General features: G+C 40.8%; 1 protein-coding gene across 1 annotated transcript in view; it reads right to left on the reverse strand.

Annotated features, from left to right (window-relative positions):
* The window catches only part of PRKCQ (protein kinase C theta), a 186,046-nt gene that overhangs the window by 22,785 nt on the left and 148,328 nt on the right, over window positions 1–14,933 (reverse strand). The window contains 2 exon segments of the mRNA XM_042944801.1: window positions 387–525; window positions 14,335–14,397. Coding sequence (XP_042800735.1) covers window positions 387–525; window positions 14,335–14,397 — 202 coding nt within the window.

The following is a 14,933-nucleotide window of genomic DNA, read 5'->3' on the forward strand; positions in this document are numbered from 1 at the left end:
TTTTCTGGTCCCAAGATGAAACCACTTGACTTATTCAGGTGGATACTTCTGAGCCTGTTCAGTGTCCACCTGGTTCTTCCCCATCATCTCCTCTGTTTGGTCTGAGTGGAGTGAATACAGTTTGAGTCTGTGGTGGGGAGGAGTCCTAGCTGAGGAGGACATGTTGAATGGGAGACCACCCCCCCCGCCCCTCTGCCATTCAGTAATAACACAGTCCCCGTGTGCAGCTGCATTCATGAAATACTAAGAAAAACAGATACAAATACTGACACAAACTACTTTAACTCTTCTGATTTTTTGGGACAGGAAGAAGCAGTGGCACTTGGCCAGGGATGTGTAGAGCTGGGCAGGCGCCCACGCACTCCCATCCCGCAGCACGTCCGTACCTCCGGGGCAATGTAGTCCGGGGTCCCGCAGAAAGTGTTTGTCTTGGCATCTCCTAACATGTTCTCCTTGCACATTCCAAAGTCTGCTATTTTGATGTGTCCATCTTTGTCTAACAGGATATTATCAAGCTTCAGATCTCTGGAAAACACAAGCAAAGCAACATTTCACGGTGATACATACATTTTTTGTTAGAATTGCCACGTGAGGGGCGGTCACTTGTCACATCACAGCCTGAGGTCATCAGGGGAACATGCTTGCTGGTCCTCCTCTCCCTTTCAGCCCTGTTCTTCAGTCTCCAGCTCTGCCCATGGGCTCACTGCCATCTCCTAGGTCTTTCCTCCTTGACAAGCATCTCGTGCTCTGGGACTTCACCAATAGTCCTTCTTGGCCCAGGCCAGTCTTCTTGGGACTGGCACTGACAGACTTTGGTCCCCCCACCCATGCCCAGTAAAGCACTTGGTGCATCTCTGGAGCTATGTGTGGATGGCTGCATGGGTGGTGGAATGGATAATGTAATGGGTAGGTGATGGGGAGTCTCTCCTGTGTAGCATCCTTCAGTTTTAAGGGGCCTTCGAGAAACAATATTGGGATATAAAGGACAGCTAGTTGTGAAATAAATGTCTTTAAGGGTTCGTAGTTGGGGATGTGCCATAAGGTGGTATTTAATACCACACAACGCATACACCTGCCTGCTTGTGTACAAGATAGTAGTAGAGATAGCATTGACTCTTCAAGGGAATTATTGGTTGCTGCTGATTCCTCTGTCTGATTTACCAAGGGGTGCAGTTCAGTATGATCACAAAGGTAAGATACAGACCTGAGGCTCTTTATCCGAGCCCCTTACTTTCATGATGAGGGAAGAAAGGCCTGAAAAACTCACTTTATGTGATTTTTGAAGTATATCTGTTTCTTCATGGATAAATTATACTGCATCTAATTCCAGGACTAATTGAAGAAGGCTTCTCTTGACTAAGAATAGTTCTAGAACTAGAACCCATCTGATGCCAGAAACCATGTCAATAAATTCCTCTTTTCTTGGAGAACCAATATCCTCGTAAAGTACCCTTCCATTTTTAGGGTAATGTGGCTGATAAGATTAAAAAAAAAGCCAAATTGTGATTTGCCTCCTTGTGATCATACATAGAACACTTTATATTCTTACCCATGATAACTCTGAGTATTTTAAAAGTGACCTCAACTTTTGTCTTGTCTTTCCTTCACTGAGTTAAGACTTTTGTTCCTCATGTGGCCTGGTTTTCAGAACACTTCAGCATTCTGGCCCCTGCCCTCCAAATAACCTGAACTTATCAATTTCCTTCTTAAAATTTGGTGCTTAGATTGGAACCAGTATCCTCCAGATGTATAAATGTGTTGGTGCAGATGTCAGGGGTACTGCTGGCTTCTGTCATGACCCCCTTGCCCGTCCCCACTATGGCCCAGCCACTGCCCTGTTAGGTTCTGATACTTGGTCACAGTAGCGGGTAACCGTGAACTTACTATAAACTAAAACCTCCAGGTATCTTTTCTTTTCCTATACAAATTGCCATCATACCCGTTTTTTCTCATTCTGTACCTGTGAAATTGATGTTTTTAAAGATCATCCAAGTGTGGGGTGCCTGGGTGGCTCAGTGGGTTAAGCGTCTGACTCTTGGTTTCGGCTCAGGTCACAATCTCACGGTTCATGAGTTCGAGTCCCATGTTGGGCTCTGTGCTGACAGTACATAGCCTGCTTGGGATTCCCCCCCTCTCCCCCTCGCTCTCTGCCTCTCCCCCTCTCACTCTCTCTGTCTCTTTCTCAAAATTAAACTTTAAAAAGATCATCCACATGCTAACATTTGACATCAATGACTTAATTTTTTTTCTAGTTTGTTATAGAATACCCAGTTTTCTTTTTCTTTATGTCCTCTGCCCACGAATTTCTGAACTTTCTGAAACCTACGTCTAGGATGTGTGGTTGGTGATGGCCACCACGGTCTTCCTTCTTAGCGAAGGTGACTTGGGAGAGAATAGGAACAGCTATTGTGCTTACTCTTTTCTGCACCTCCTGTTAGAGAATTGGCTTAAAATTCCCTTCTCAAAGACTCTGCTCCCAAAGGGCCTTGCAAATAGCCCTGTCTCCTTCAGTTCAGGTGACTGGACTCAACTGGATGATTCAGGTTTTCTCTTTGGGGAGGTTGGGATTGTGGGAAGGCGGCCCTAATCTGTCTCGGTGGGTGACCGGTAATCAGGACTGCTGACGGATGTCCTCTAGCATGGCCTTAGTAAAGGAGAAAGCTGAAGGGGCTTGGCCAAGAGCAGAGACAGAGGCTATGTAAACCCAAAGAGACACAGTGATGAGAGAGGTACCTTTGGGCTCTGATGGGTCTGCCTTCTTAGTTCCAGTTTCTCAAGGAGGCTGAGATTTCGCTTAAGCCAAACTGTGGGTGATCTTTTATTGCTTGTCATCAATATTCACATCAGCCTAAAGTTCCCATCATGATTTGCTGTGCCTCTTGCTAAACTGTGAGGTTCAGGAGGGTAGAAATGTGTATTGTGTGCTATACTGTGACAGCCTTGGCAGGAGGCGAGCATGTAAAGAGCATTCAATAAATGTTTGCTGAAGGAACCATCACCCACCAGGGACTGGCTCACCCACCAGGCATTATCCGTTGCAATTAACTCCTGAGGAACTGTTCCCTTCCATTGCTCTCTCCACCTTCTGCTGGAGCAAAGCAGCCAGAGAGAGTGAGCATGGGCTGCAGCTGAGTTTTGGTGGAGTGACACTATTAGCAGATGTCCCCAGAATTGACCTCTTCCATCTGGGCCAGCTTGGTTCATAATCTCCATGACCAGGGCATCATAGACCGTTCCTGTCTGACTGGGTGGCCAGGGTATCTCCAGGACATGTGAATATGTATCTCATGTTCATATCCATGTCGGTTCTGCTTCTCTCTCCTAACTCAAATGCTGTCATAACTTTCATTATCAGGATGAATATGTCTGTCTAATATGTCTGTCTTTCCTTAGGTCTTCTGCCTTGCTATTCGTTATTTTAATGAAGTACACTTTCACTGTGACTTACGAATTCCAATAAATCCAGGTCTGGATCATATTTTACTCCTAATGCTTACAGTTGCAGATTCATTTTCTAGTCCACACTCTATGCAATATTGGTATCATTTTGGGTTTCTGCTACATGAAACCTATTTGCATCATTTATAGCCACATACACATGTTCCTAGAAATTTGGCTGAAGGATGGTTTGGGGGTCATCACTAGGGAACCAGACATCTAGCTGCAGTGCTATATGCAAATTCTAAGGATGATGAAGATTGTATGTAATACTTGCATTGGATTTTCTTGCTCTCACATGCACTTCATCATCTGATTCTCATAGCAGCCCTTTGATATGGAATTACTATCTTTATTCATATTTTTCTGATTGAAAGAACAGGCTCTTAAGGGTTACACAATTTATCCCAGCTCACAGGTGGGGTAAACCAACTTGGTTTGGATGCAAACCAAGGCCTTCTCGCCTACATCCTCATAAACCAAGCTGACCCAGTCTTTCTCATCGAATTGGTCCTGCTGAGAGCCAGAGTCTTCAGTGAGTCAGGGTGAATTTTAATCAGTCCTAAAAATAAGTGTTCTCTGAGCCTCAGGCTAGGAAAATGAGCATCATGTTTGATTTTCATTCCACCCTCTAAGGTGAACCAAGTGTTAGGGGCTGGGAGAGAGAAGGTCACTGATGCTTTGAGAGATTAAGTCAGAATGGGAAAAGTCTAAAAGTCGTCCACGCAGAGCCAGACCTCCATGAGGGTAAGGAGTGGAGGCAGAGGAGGGATAACTGCACCTGCCACAGAATCCAATGGCCAGAGTGTTCACAGGTATGTCAGCTAATTACTCCTCACGTACACCTTATAGGATACCAGGGCACCCAGAAAGGAACTTTGGAGTCCAGATCAGCTGGCGTGGCTCTGGTAAGCACCTGTGTGCCCCAGGGGCAGCGCGTCAGGTATAATAGAATTCAGTGGAAGCCTTTCATTCAGTTGTGTGGTCAACATAAGCAAATCTTTTCCATTTGCAAGAGGCAGAGGGTGGGTGTCAGAAGAACTGTATTTCAAATCCCAGCTTTATTGCTAAGTTGCTCAGCCAAGCTACATCCCCTCTGAGCCTCCAGTGGCTTATCTGTAAAAGGGGTACAGTGGTGCCTGCCTTCTTTATCCCACAGGACCTTTGTTAGCATAGAATGAGGTAACCCATGTGAAAGCATTTGTAAATGGCTTCAAAAACATGGGTTGGGCTGCCCACATGAGCAGTGCTGCCACTGCTCAGCTATCCTCAGATAGCCTTTCAGTTCTAATAGTTCTAAGATCAGAGATTCTAGATTCTTCTCTTTCCATGTCTGGGTGTTTTCCAGCTGCTTGTTTTTTACATTTAACCCAAACCAGGGCTGAGGCATCTTTTAAGGTGTCACTACTTTTATAACACCAGCAGGTGGTAAATGATGTTGGCACCTGTTTCTCTACATCGCTTGGCCTCATTTCTTGTGGCTGCTTAGCAAAAGCCTTTCCAATAAGGCTGGACCCATTTGTCTAATGTTTACTCCTTGACCTTCAGCTTCTGTGCCTTTTCTGGAATCACTTCTTCCATTTGCAAAGGCTTTCTCCTCCTCTAAAAAAAAACAAAACTCTTTCTGATAGGAATTTATTTTTTTGGCAAACCCTCTCCCACTTCTGAGGCTACCATTTTCTTTCCTATTGACACCTTTAATTAGAATCTTACTCACTGGGACTGTTTTTGTTAGAGTGTGGTGCCTATGTCTTGTCATGTACTTCCACTTTATCTCCAAAAAAATACACAATAAAAACTCAGAAAGTGTCGTCATTAGGTACCCAGGAATTGGGACTTTGGTAGCTTTTGTGTACACAGCAATGCTTAATGAAGAACCGTACATTCAGGGGTCAGTCTGTCTACATCACCAGCTGTGGAGCATTGAATGGTGGCCCCCAAAAGATAAGTTCATATTCTAACCCCTAGAACCTTGTGGATGAGACCTTCTTTGGGAGAAGGGTCTTTGTAGATGTAACTAAATTAAGGATCTTGGAATGAGATCATCTTGGATTTTCCAGGGGGTCAAGTGTCCTCCTAAGAGACATACAGGGAAGACGAAAGAGGTGCAGGGAGAAGAAAAGGTCATGTGAACACAGAGGCAGACAGGAGGGATGCCCCCCAAAGCCAAGGAGCACCTGGAGCTATGAGATGCTGGAAGGGGCAAGGAAGCATTCTGCTTGAGAGCCTTGGGAACTAGGCTAACCCTGCTGGCACCTTGACTTTGGACCTCTGACCCCTGAACTATGAGAGAATAAACTCCTGTTGGTTTAAGCCATCAAGTTTGTGGTAATTTCTATAGTTTTATATATATAATATATATATAATTGTGTGTGTGTGTGTGTGTGTGTGTGTGAACAAACCCAGAAATCATAATCCCAAGTGGTCAGAAGAAGGAAATTAATAGAATCCCCTTGTTAATTCGGTTGCCAAATGGACAGTTCAGGTCAGTAAAGTTACAAATGGGGAGTTGAATGGTTTTTAATGCAAGACAGTCCCATTCTCCAGTACTTACTAGATGACTTCTCCTTAGCTTTAATTATTTGATGGTGTCTTTCAAGGATTCTCGAGAACTTCAGCAAATACACTACTAAATAAACCCAATATTCTTTCTTATTGGTGCATAAAAAGCCATAGAAACCATGATTTCCCATTAAGGGGTGTAGTAAGAGCCCTCTACTGGGTACGATTTGTGATATTAAAGGACCCTGTTGGTCTTTTCTGTTCTGTCAACTAACAAGACGAAATGCTAGAAAAAAAGCATTGTGCTATGGAGAGACAGACTATACTGGGGCATGTGGGCTTTCCTCTCACGAGGTTCCTTTAAGCTCTGATCTCCCTCTCCCTCTCCCCCTCCCCCTCAAATCTTTTTTCTCCCTTCAATCCAGCCATCCTGCACAAGCTACTGAGTTCCCCAGTGATATGTATTTTATATATAAGCCTTCCTTAAAGTTGTGTTCTGTGGCTCTAAGTATGGCAACTTTCCCTTGACTGTGCCCTCTGGGAATGGAGAGGTTTCCCGAAGTGAATTTTCAGCCAACCCTGCAAGCTGCTCAGTATTGGCCATCTCTGATGGGATGCTTCTGGCCTGTATTATACACAGTTTGCTGTCGTCAACACTCAGTGTGGGTCAGCATTTAACCTTTCTTTTAATATTGTATTCAGGTGTACAACACAGTGATTCAACAATTATATACTTTATGCTATGGTCTCCACAGCATAGCCACAACCTGTCACATACAACACTATCACGATATTATTCCCTGTGCTGTACTTTTCATCCCCATGACTTACTTTATAACTGGAAGTTTGTACCTCTTACTCTCTATTTCTCCTATCCTTTCACTGTCCTGTCCTCTGGCAACCAGCAGTCTGTTCTCAGTATTTAAGAATCTGCTTCTGTTTATGAGTCTTTTTCTGTTTTGTTTTTTAGATTCCACATATAAGTGAAATCATATGCTATTTGTCTTTTTATGTCTGACTTCACTTAGTGTAATACCCTCTGGATCCATTCATGTTGTGAATGGCAAGATTTCATTCTTTTTTATGGCTGAGTAATAATTACGTTTTATGTGTGTGTGTGTGTGTGTGTATGTATATATGTGTGTATACACATATGTATATGTATATATGTATATATGTGTATATATATAGATATATGCACCACACCTTTTGTATCCATTCATCTTTTGATGGACACCTGGGTTGCTTCCATAGCTTGACTACTGTGAATAATGCTGCAATAAACATATTAATGCATATGACTTCTCAAATTAGTGCCTTTGTTTTCTTTGGGTAAATACTAAAGTAGTAATACTGGGTGATGGGGTATTTATATTTTTAATTATTTTAGGAACTTTCCTACTGTTTTCCATAGTGGCTGCATCAATTTACATTCCCACCAACAGTGAATAAGGGTTCCCTTTTATTCATATCCTTGCCTACACTTGTTATGTTTTTTCTTTTTGATTCTAGCCATTCTGACAGGTGTGAGGTGATATTTCATTGTGGTTTAGATTTATGTTTCCCTGATGATTAGTGGTGCTGAGCACCATTTTGTGTGTCTCCTGGCCATGTGTTCTTTGTAAAAATGCATATTCATGTCCTCTATTCATTTTTAATCAGACTATATGTTTGGTGTTGTATGAGTTCTTTATATATGTTGGATAGTAACCCCTTATTGCATATATTATTTGTAAATATCTTCTTCCATTCTGTAATCCATTCTGATGAAAGAAATTGAAGACAACACAAAAAATTTTTGTTTGGTTTGGTATGGTTTCCTCGCTGTGAAAAAGCTTCTTAGTTTGATATAGTCCCAAAAGTTTCTTTTTACTTTTATTTCCCCTGCCTTTGGAGTCAGATCTAAAAAACATCATTAAGACTGGGGTCAATGAGCCTTATTACTTCCTATATTTTTGCCTAGGAGACTTACAGTTTCTGGTATTAAATTCAAGTATGTAATCCATTTTTTAGTTTATTTTTGTGTATGGTGTAAGAAAGTGGTCCAATTTCATTCTTTTGCATGTAGCTATTTATCCTAACACCAGTTATTGAAGAGACTGTCCTATGTTCTTACTTTCTTTGTCATAGGTTAATTGGCCATACATACATGGGCTTATTTCTGTGCTCTCTATCCTACTCCACTGATCTGTGTGTCTGCTTTTGTGCTAATACCATACTGTTTTGATTACTGTAGCTTTGTAGTAGAGTTTGAAATCAGGAAACTTGATATATCCAACTTTGTTTTTCTTTCTCAAGAATGTTTTGGCCATTCGGGGTCTTTTGTGGTTCCATACAGATTTTGGAATTTTTTGTTCTAGTTTGTGAAAAATGTCATTGGAATTTTGATAGGGATTGCACCAAATCTACAGATCTTTGTGTAATATGGACATTTTAACAGTGTTCTTCCAAAACATGAGTATCAAATATCTTTCCTTTTATTTGTATTGTCTTCAATTTTTCATCAGTATGTTAGTTTTCAGTGTACATGTCTTTCACACCTTAGCTAAGTTTTTTCCTAAGTATTTTATTCTTTTTGATGTGATTGCAGATGGGATTGTTTTCTTGGTTTCTCTGATAGTTTAGTATACAGAAATGCAGCAGATTCTGTATATTTTGTATCCTGCAACTTTACTGAATTTATACTTATTCTAATAGGTTTTTTTTTTTTCTGGAGTCTTCAAGGTTTTCTATATATAGTATCATGTCAAGTACAAAGAATGACCATTTTAATTATTTCTTACCAATATGGATGTCTTTTTGTTTTCCCTGATTGCTATGGCTGGGACTGCCAGTACTATGTTGCATAAAAGTGGCATGAGTGGACATCATGTCCTGTTCCTGATTTCCAAAGGAAGGCTCTCAGTTTTTCACCATTAAGTATGATGTTAGCTGTGAGTCTGTCATACATGGCCTCTATTATGTTGATGTGTGTTCCCTCTAAATCCATGTTGAGAGTTTTTATCATGAAGGGCTACTGAATTTACTCAAATGCTTTTGCTACATTTATTGAGATGATAGGATTTAAAAACAATTTTTTTTAACTTTTATTCATTTTTGAGAGACAGAGCACAAGCGGGGGAGGGGCAGAGAGAGGGAGACACAGAATCCGAAGCAGGCTCCAGGCTCTGAGCTGTCAGCACAGAGCCCGAAGCGGGGCTTGAACCCATGAGACATGAGATCATGACCTGAGTTGAAGTCGGATGTGTAACCAACTGAGCCACCCACGTGCCCCAAGATGATATGATTTTTATTTTTCATTTTGTTAATGTGGAGTATCACATTGATGAGCAGCTATTTAGCTGTTCTTGTGTCCTTGGAATAAATCCTACTTGATCATGGTGGATGATCCTTTTAATGCATTGTCAAAATTGATTTGCTAATAATTTGAGGACTTTTGATCTATGTTCATCAGGGATATTGGCCTGTAATTTTTTCTTCTTGTAGTCTTTGTCTGGTTTTGGAATCAGGATAATGCTGGCCACATAGAATGGATTTGGAAGCATTCCTTCTTGTTCATTCTTTCGGAATAGCTTGAGAATGATAGTATTAACTCTTCTTTAAATGGGTTAAACCCAGGGGCACCTGGGTGGCTCAGTCGGTTAAGTGTCCGACTTAAGTTCAGGTCATGATCTCACGGTTCATGAGTTTGAGCCCAGCATCGGGCTCTGTGCTGGCAGCTTGGAGCCTGGAGCCTGCTTTGGACTCTGCGTCTCCCTCTCTCTCTGCCCATCCCTGCTCATACTGTCTCTCTCTCTCAAAAAATAAATAAACGGTAAAAAAATTTAAAAGTAAATGGGTTAAACCCTTCTTTAAATGTTTGGTAGAATTTACATTTGAAGTCCTCTGGTTCTGGACTTTTGTTTGTTGGGTGTTTTTGGATTACTGATTCAATTTTGTTACTAGTAATCAGTTCAGTGCTCGCTTCGGCAGCACATATACTAGTAATCAGTTCAGATTTTCTGTTTCTTCTTGAGTCAGTTTTGGAAGACTGTAAGTTTGTAGGAATTTATCCACTTCTAGGTTGTTCCAATTTGTTGGCATATGATTTTTTTTTAGTAGTCTCTTATAACCTTTATATATTTCTGTGGTGTCAATTGTAACTTCTCTTTCATTTCTGATATTTTTTATTTGGGTCCTCTCCCTCTTTTTTTTTTTTTTTTTGTGATTACTATGCTAAAAGTTTGCCAATTTTGTTTATCTTCTCAAAGATCTGTCTCTTAGTTTCATTGATCTTTTCAATACCCTTTCTTTATTTCATTTACTTTTGCTCCAAACTTTATTATTTCCTTTTTTTCTATAACTTTGGGCTTTGTTTATTCTTCTTTTTCTTGTTCTGTTAGGTTTAAGTTCAGATTTTTTTGAAACTTTTCTTTTTTCTTGAAGTAAAAATTATAAATTTTCCCTTAGAACAGTTTCCTGTGTCTCAAAGATTTTTGAATCACTGTGTTTCCAGTTTCATGTGTCTCCAGGTAATGTGAATTTCCTCTTGATTTCATTTACCTATTTTTTTTTTTTTTTTTTTGGTAGCATGTTGTTTAGCCTCTGTTTGTATTTTATCCAGTTTTTTTTCTTCTGAGTTCTAGTTTTATACTGCTGTGGTTGGAAAATATGTCTGATATGATTTTGCTATTCTTAAATTTATTGAAACTTGTTTTGTGGCCTAACACATGATCTATCCTGGAAAATGTCCCATATGCACTTGAAAAGAATGTCTTCTGTTTTAGGATGAAATGTTTTGAATATATCTGTTATGTTCATCTGGTCCAGCGTGTCATTCAAAGTCACTGTTGCTTTGTTGATTTTTCTGCTTAGATGATCTTCCCATTGCTCTAAGTGGGGTGTTAAAGTCCCCTACTGTAATTGAACTACTGTTAATTTCTCCCTTTATGTCTGTTAATATTTGCTTCATATGTTGTTTCTATGTGGATGCATATTTACAATTGCTCTTTTGTTGGATCAATCCCTTTATGATTATGCCCTCCTTTGTCTCTTGTTACAGACTTTGTTTGAAAGTTGATTTTGTCTTATATAAATATTGCTACAGCTTATTTTTTGCTTCCTTTTGCATGGATTATCTTTTCCATCACTTTACTTTCTGTCTGTGTGTCTTTTATATCTGAAGTGAGTCTCTTGTAGGCAACATCTTGTAGGGTCTTCTTTAATCTATTTAGTCGTCTGTATCCTTTGACTGGAGCATTTAGTCCATTTACATTTAAAGTAATTATAGATAGGTATGTACTTATCCCTATTTTGTTCATTGTTTTCTGGTTGTTTATGTAGTTCTTCTCTGTTCCTTTCTTCTTCTCTTGCTCTCCTCCCTTGTGATTGATGGCTTTTTAGTGATATGCTCGGATTCTTTTCTCTTTTTTTGTGTGTATCTATTATAGATATATAAATGTGGTTTCCATGAAGTTTATATAACATCATCCTAAGTATATAGCAGTCTCTTGTAAGTTGATGGTCACTTAAATTCAACACATTCTAAAAGCATTGCGTTCTTAGTCCTCCCCACTCCATGTTTTATATTTGTAATGGTCTGTTTTACATACACTTTTATATCGTGAACCCATTAATTGATTTTACTTTTTAACCTTCATACTGGGTTTACAAGTGATTGATTTACTATATGTTTACTTTTACCAGTGAAGTTTTTTCCTTTCATAATTTTCTTCAAGGCATTTTCTTTTCTGCTTGAAGAAGTCCCTTTAACACGTCTCTGTAAGGCTGGTTTGGTGGTGATGAACTCTTTTAACTTTTGTCTGGGAAACTCTTTATGTCTTCTTCAAATCTGAATGATAACCTTGTTGGGTAGAGTATTCTTGGTTGTAGTTTTCTTCCTTTCAGCACTTTGAATATATCATGCCACTCCCTTCTTACCTTCAAAGCATGTGCCAAAAATCTGATAGCCCTGTGGGGTTTCACTTGTACATAACTAGTTGCTTTTCTCTTGCCTCTTTTAAGATCCTCTTTATCTTTAATTTCGTACATTTTAATTATTATGTGTTTTGGTGTGGACCTCTTGAATTCATCTTGTTTGGGACTGTCTGTGCTTCCTGAACCTGGATGTCTGTTCCTTCTCTTTAGCTATTATTTCATCAAATAAGTTTTACTCCTTTGTTTCTCTTCTTTGTCTTCTAATATAAATGTTAGCATACTTGATGTTGTCTCAGAGGTCCTTTAACCTATGCTAACTTTTTAAATTCTCTTTTCTTTTTGCTGTTCAGCTTGGGTGCTTTTTATACCCTATTTTCCAGATGCTGATCTGTTCTTCTACCTCCTCTAATCTGGTAGTGATTCCCTCTAGTGTATTTGACATTTTTGTTTTTGCATGCTTTAGTTGATTTGTTCTTTTTTTGTATTCTGTTTGTTGAAGTCTCACAGGGTTCATCTGCTTTTCTCTGAAGTCCAGTGGGCATCTTTATGACTAGTACTTTGAACTCTTTGTCAGGTAGATTGCCATCTCTATTTTAGTTCTTTTTTGAAGTCTTGTCTTCAATTTGGAGCATATCCTTCTGCCTCCTTATTTTGACTTTTTCTGTTTATTTATATGAATTAGGTGAAATAGGCACTTCTCCCAGTCTTGAAGGAGTGACTTTGTGTAGGAATGTCCTCTGTATAGACTATATATGCCAGGAAGTTTTGGCTGGCTGGCTGTTATCACATTGGGGTGCTCTGTGCAGAGGGCTTCTTGGATGGCTGGTTGGAGCTGAAGCAGGCATAGACCAAGGGATCCTGGGGCATTCTGCACCAGGGCTATCCTGGCAGGAAGTGAATATAGGCTGGTGGGTCCTGGGGCAATCCACATCAGTTTGCCCTGGTGGGATGGTTGGAACTAGAGTGGGGAAAGGATAGGGGTGTCCGAGAGTACTTTATATTTGTGCTGCCTTGGCTAGATGGCTGGAGTCCTAGGGGGTACTGTCTAGGAGAGCCCTGGTGTGCATCATACTGGGGCAGCCTTAGGGAGATGGCTGGAGCTGTGGCAGGCATGGGTGGGGGGCCGCCTTTAGGGGGATGGATGGATCTGGTGTAGGCTGGCATACTGGGGCTCACTGAAGCAGCAGCCTGGCTACAGTGTCTGGACCCTGCTCCTGTCTGCACTATCAAAGTGGAGGGGGAGCTTAAACAATGGCACCCGCCAGCACCTCTGGCATTGAGGAGAGTTCTACCATCTCCCTCACCATTTGGTGGACATTCAGAGTCTAGTTGTCCCTTAAACTACTTTGCCCCCAGAGGGGCAAGTCTGCATGGCCCTCTTCAGTGCCATCCCTCCCCCTGCAGTTGGTAATATTGGGGATGGGGATCTCATCATTACTGTGCCTCTATCCTTTGTTGAGCACAAACTTTCCAGTTGGCCCTCAGTCCTTCAAGAGGAATTGCTCCTTTATATGTTGGAGTAGATTTGTGTGTCCCTGGGAGGAGGTGCATTTAGGGTTTTCCTATGCTGCCATCTTGGACCCCCTCTTACCATTGAACCTTACTGATGACTCTGGTCCAGTGTTATGAACACTTGCCACAGAAGGGCACATAATCCCACTCTCCCAGAGCCTTTTGATTGACTTGCATCTTCCCTTTATATTGGATTAAACATGACCCTCTCACTGTGCTCACTGGGCTCACTGGGCCAGCCTCCAGCAGCTTCACCAGCCTCCTGTCTGGCTCTCTTTTTTTTTTTTTTTTTTTAATTTTATTTTTTCCCCCCTAATCTTCAGTGAGTCAGAAACCAGACAACCAACCTTTTGGTGATTTCTATGTTAAATAAGAGTCAACTATATTTTGAGCAAAGAAGTAAGGAGATTAAAGTACAATAGCTTTCCTCTGAGAAGGATGTGAAAAGATGGTGTATGATAGAGACATTTTAGATGGACATCCACTCATGAAAGAGGGTACACATGGCTTCCTATGCACTTCTACCGGGTGCAGGCAAGTAGGTTTCCACAGGTGTGTATGAGTGTTCAAGGAAGAGCTCCCCTCTTCCCCCACCCAAGAGAACATTCAACAAGCATTCTAGTTGGCCCAAGCAAAAATCAGGAAAAACGAGCTATGAAAGAGACAGAAAGAGAAAGCGATGATTAAGATGCCAAAGGGAAAGCAGGGTAATGGAAGGAGATGAGAAAAGTGGAGGTGAGTGGGGAGAATAACTATATAAGGAAGGACCAGAATAAAGAGCAAAATGAGAGCAGAACCCTACTTCTTCTGAGATGGGAGTTCCTGACTTGACTGTCCTCACCCCGGCCGTGCAACTTCCTGCCACAAAGCACACTGGCCATTTCACATCACCAGAGCAGAATGATTAAATTAACTGGACAGGGAATCAAGATATCTCTGTATGCGTTTCCAAAGAATAAAATTTACCTGTACACAATTCCTTTGGAATGAAGGAACTGCAGACCCAGAATGATTTCAGCAGCATAGAACCTGAGGGAAGGAAAATCAAAGTTCAGTATGGATGCATTGATGGAACAAAGTAAAATCCCCATTTTAAATAGTGGGTACTCTGTGCAAGTACTGTCTGAGGTGTACACACACAACTTTGTACACACATAATTTCGTTCAGTCCTAACAAAAGAGCGATGTCCGTTCTATATGTTCAGCCCCACTCCTCATAGCATGAAACAAAGCTTAACATAGCATGAAACTAACCTTAAGTTAGTCTTACCTGCATCTAGTACTTATTCTTCTATTTTAAACTATAATGCTCAAACTCTTTTTTTTTTTTGCTAATAAAACACACATATACATTAAATGTAATTGTATAAGTATTACAGAAAAATAATTTTCCGTTTTATTTTAAACTCTGCTTGGAGCCCTTAGACCTGTGTGCAGGGTCATTCCAAATAGACCTGGCTTGTTTATGGGCAAGAAATGCAGCCCAAGAGGCAGAGGAAGGCAGATGGAAGATGGGAGTGGGATATGCTCTCCATTTGCAGTGATGACAGACACCTGGGAGGCAT

This window comes from Panthera leo, chromosome B4 (genome assembly GCF_018350215.1).
Source record: "Panthera leo isolate Ple1 chromosome B4, P.leo_Ple1_pat1.1, whole genome shotgun sequence".
Lineage (NCBI taxonomy): Eukaryota > Metazoa > Chordata > Mammalia > Carnivora > Felidae > Panthera > Panthera leo.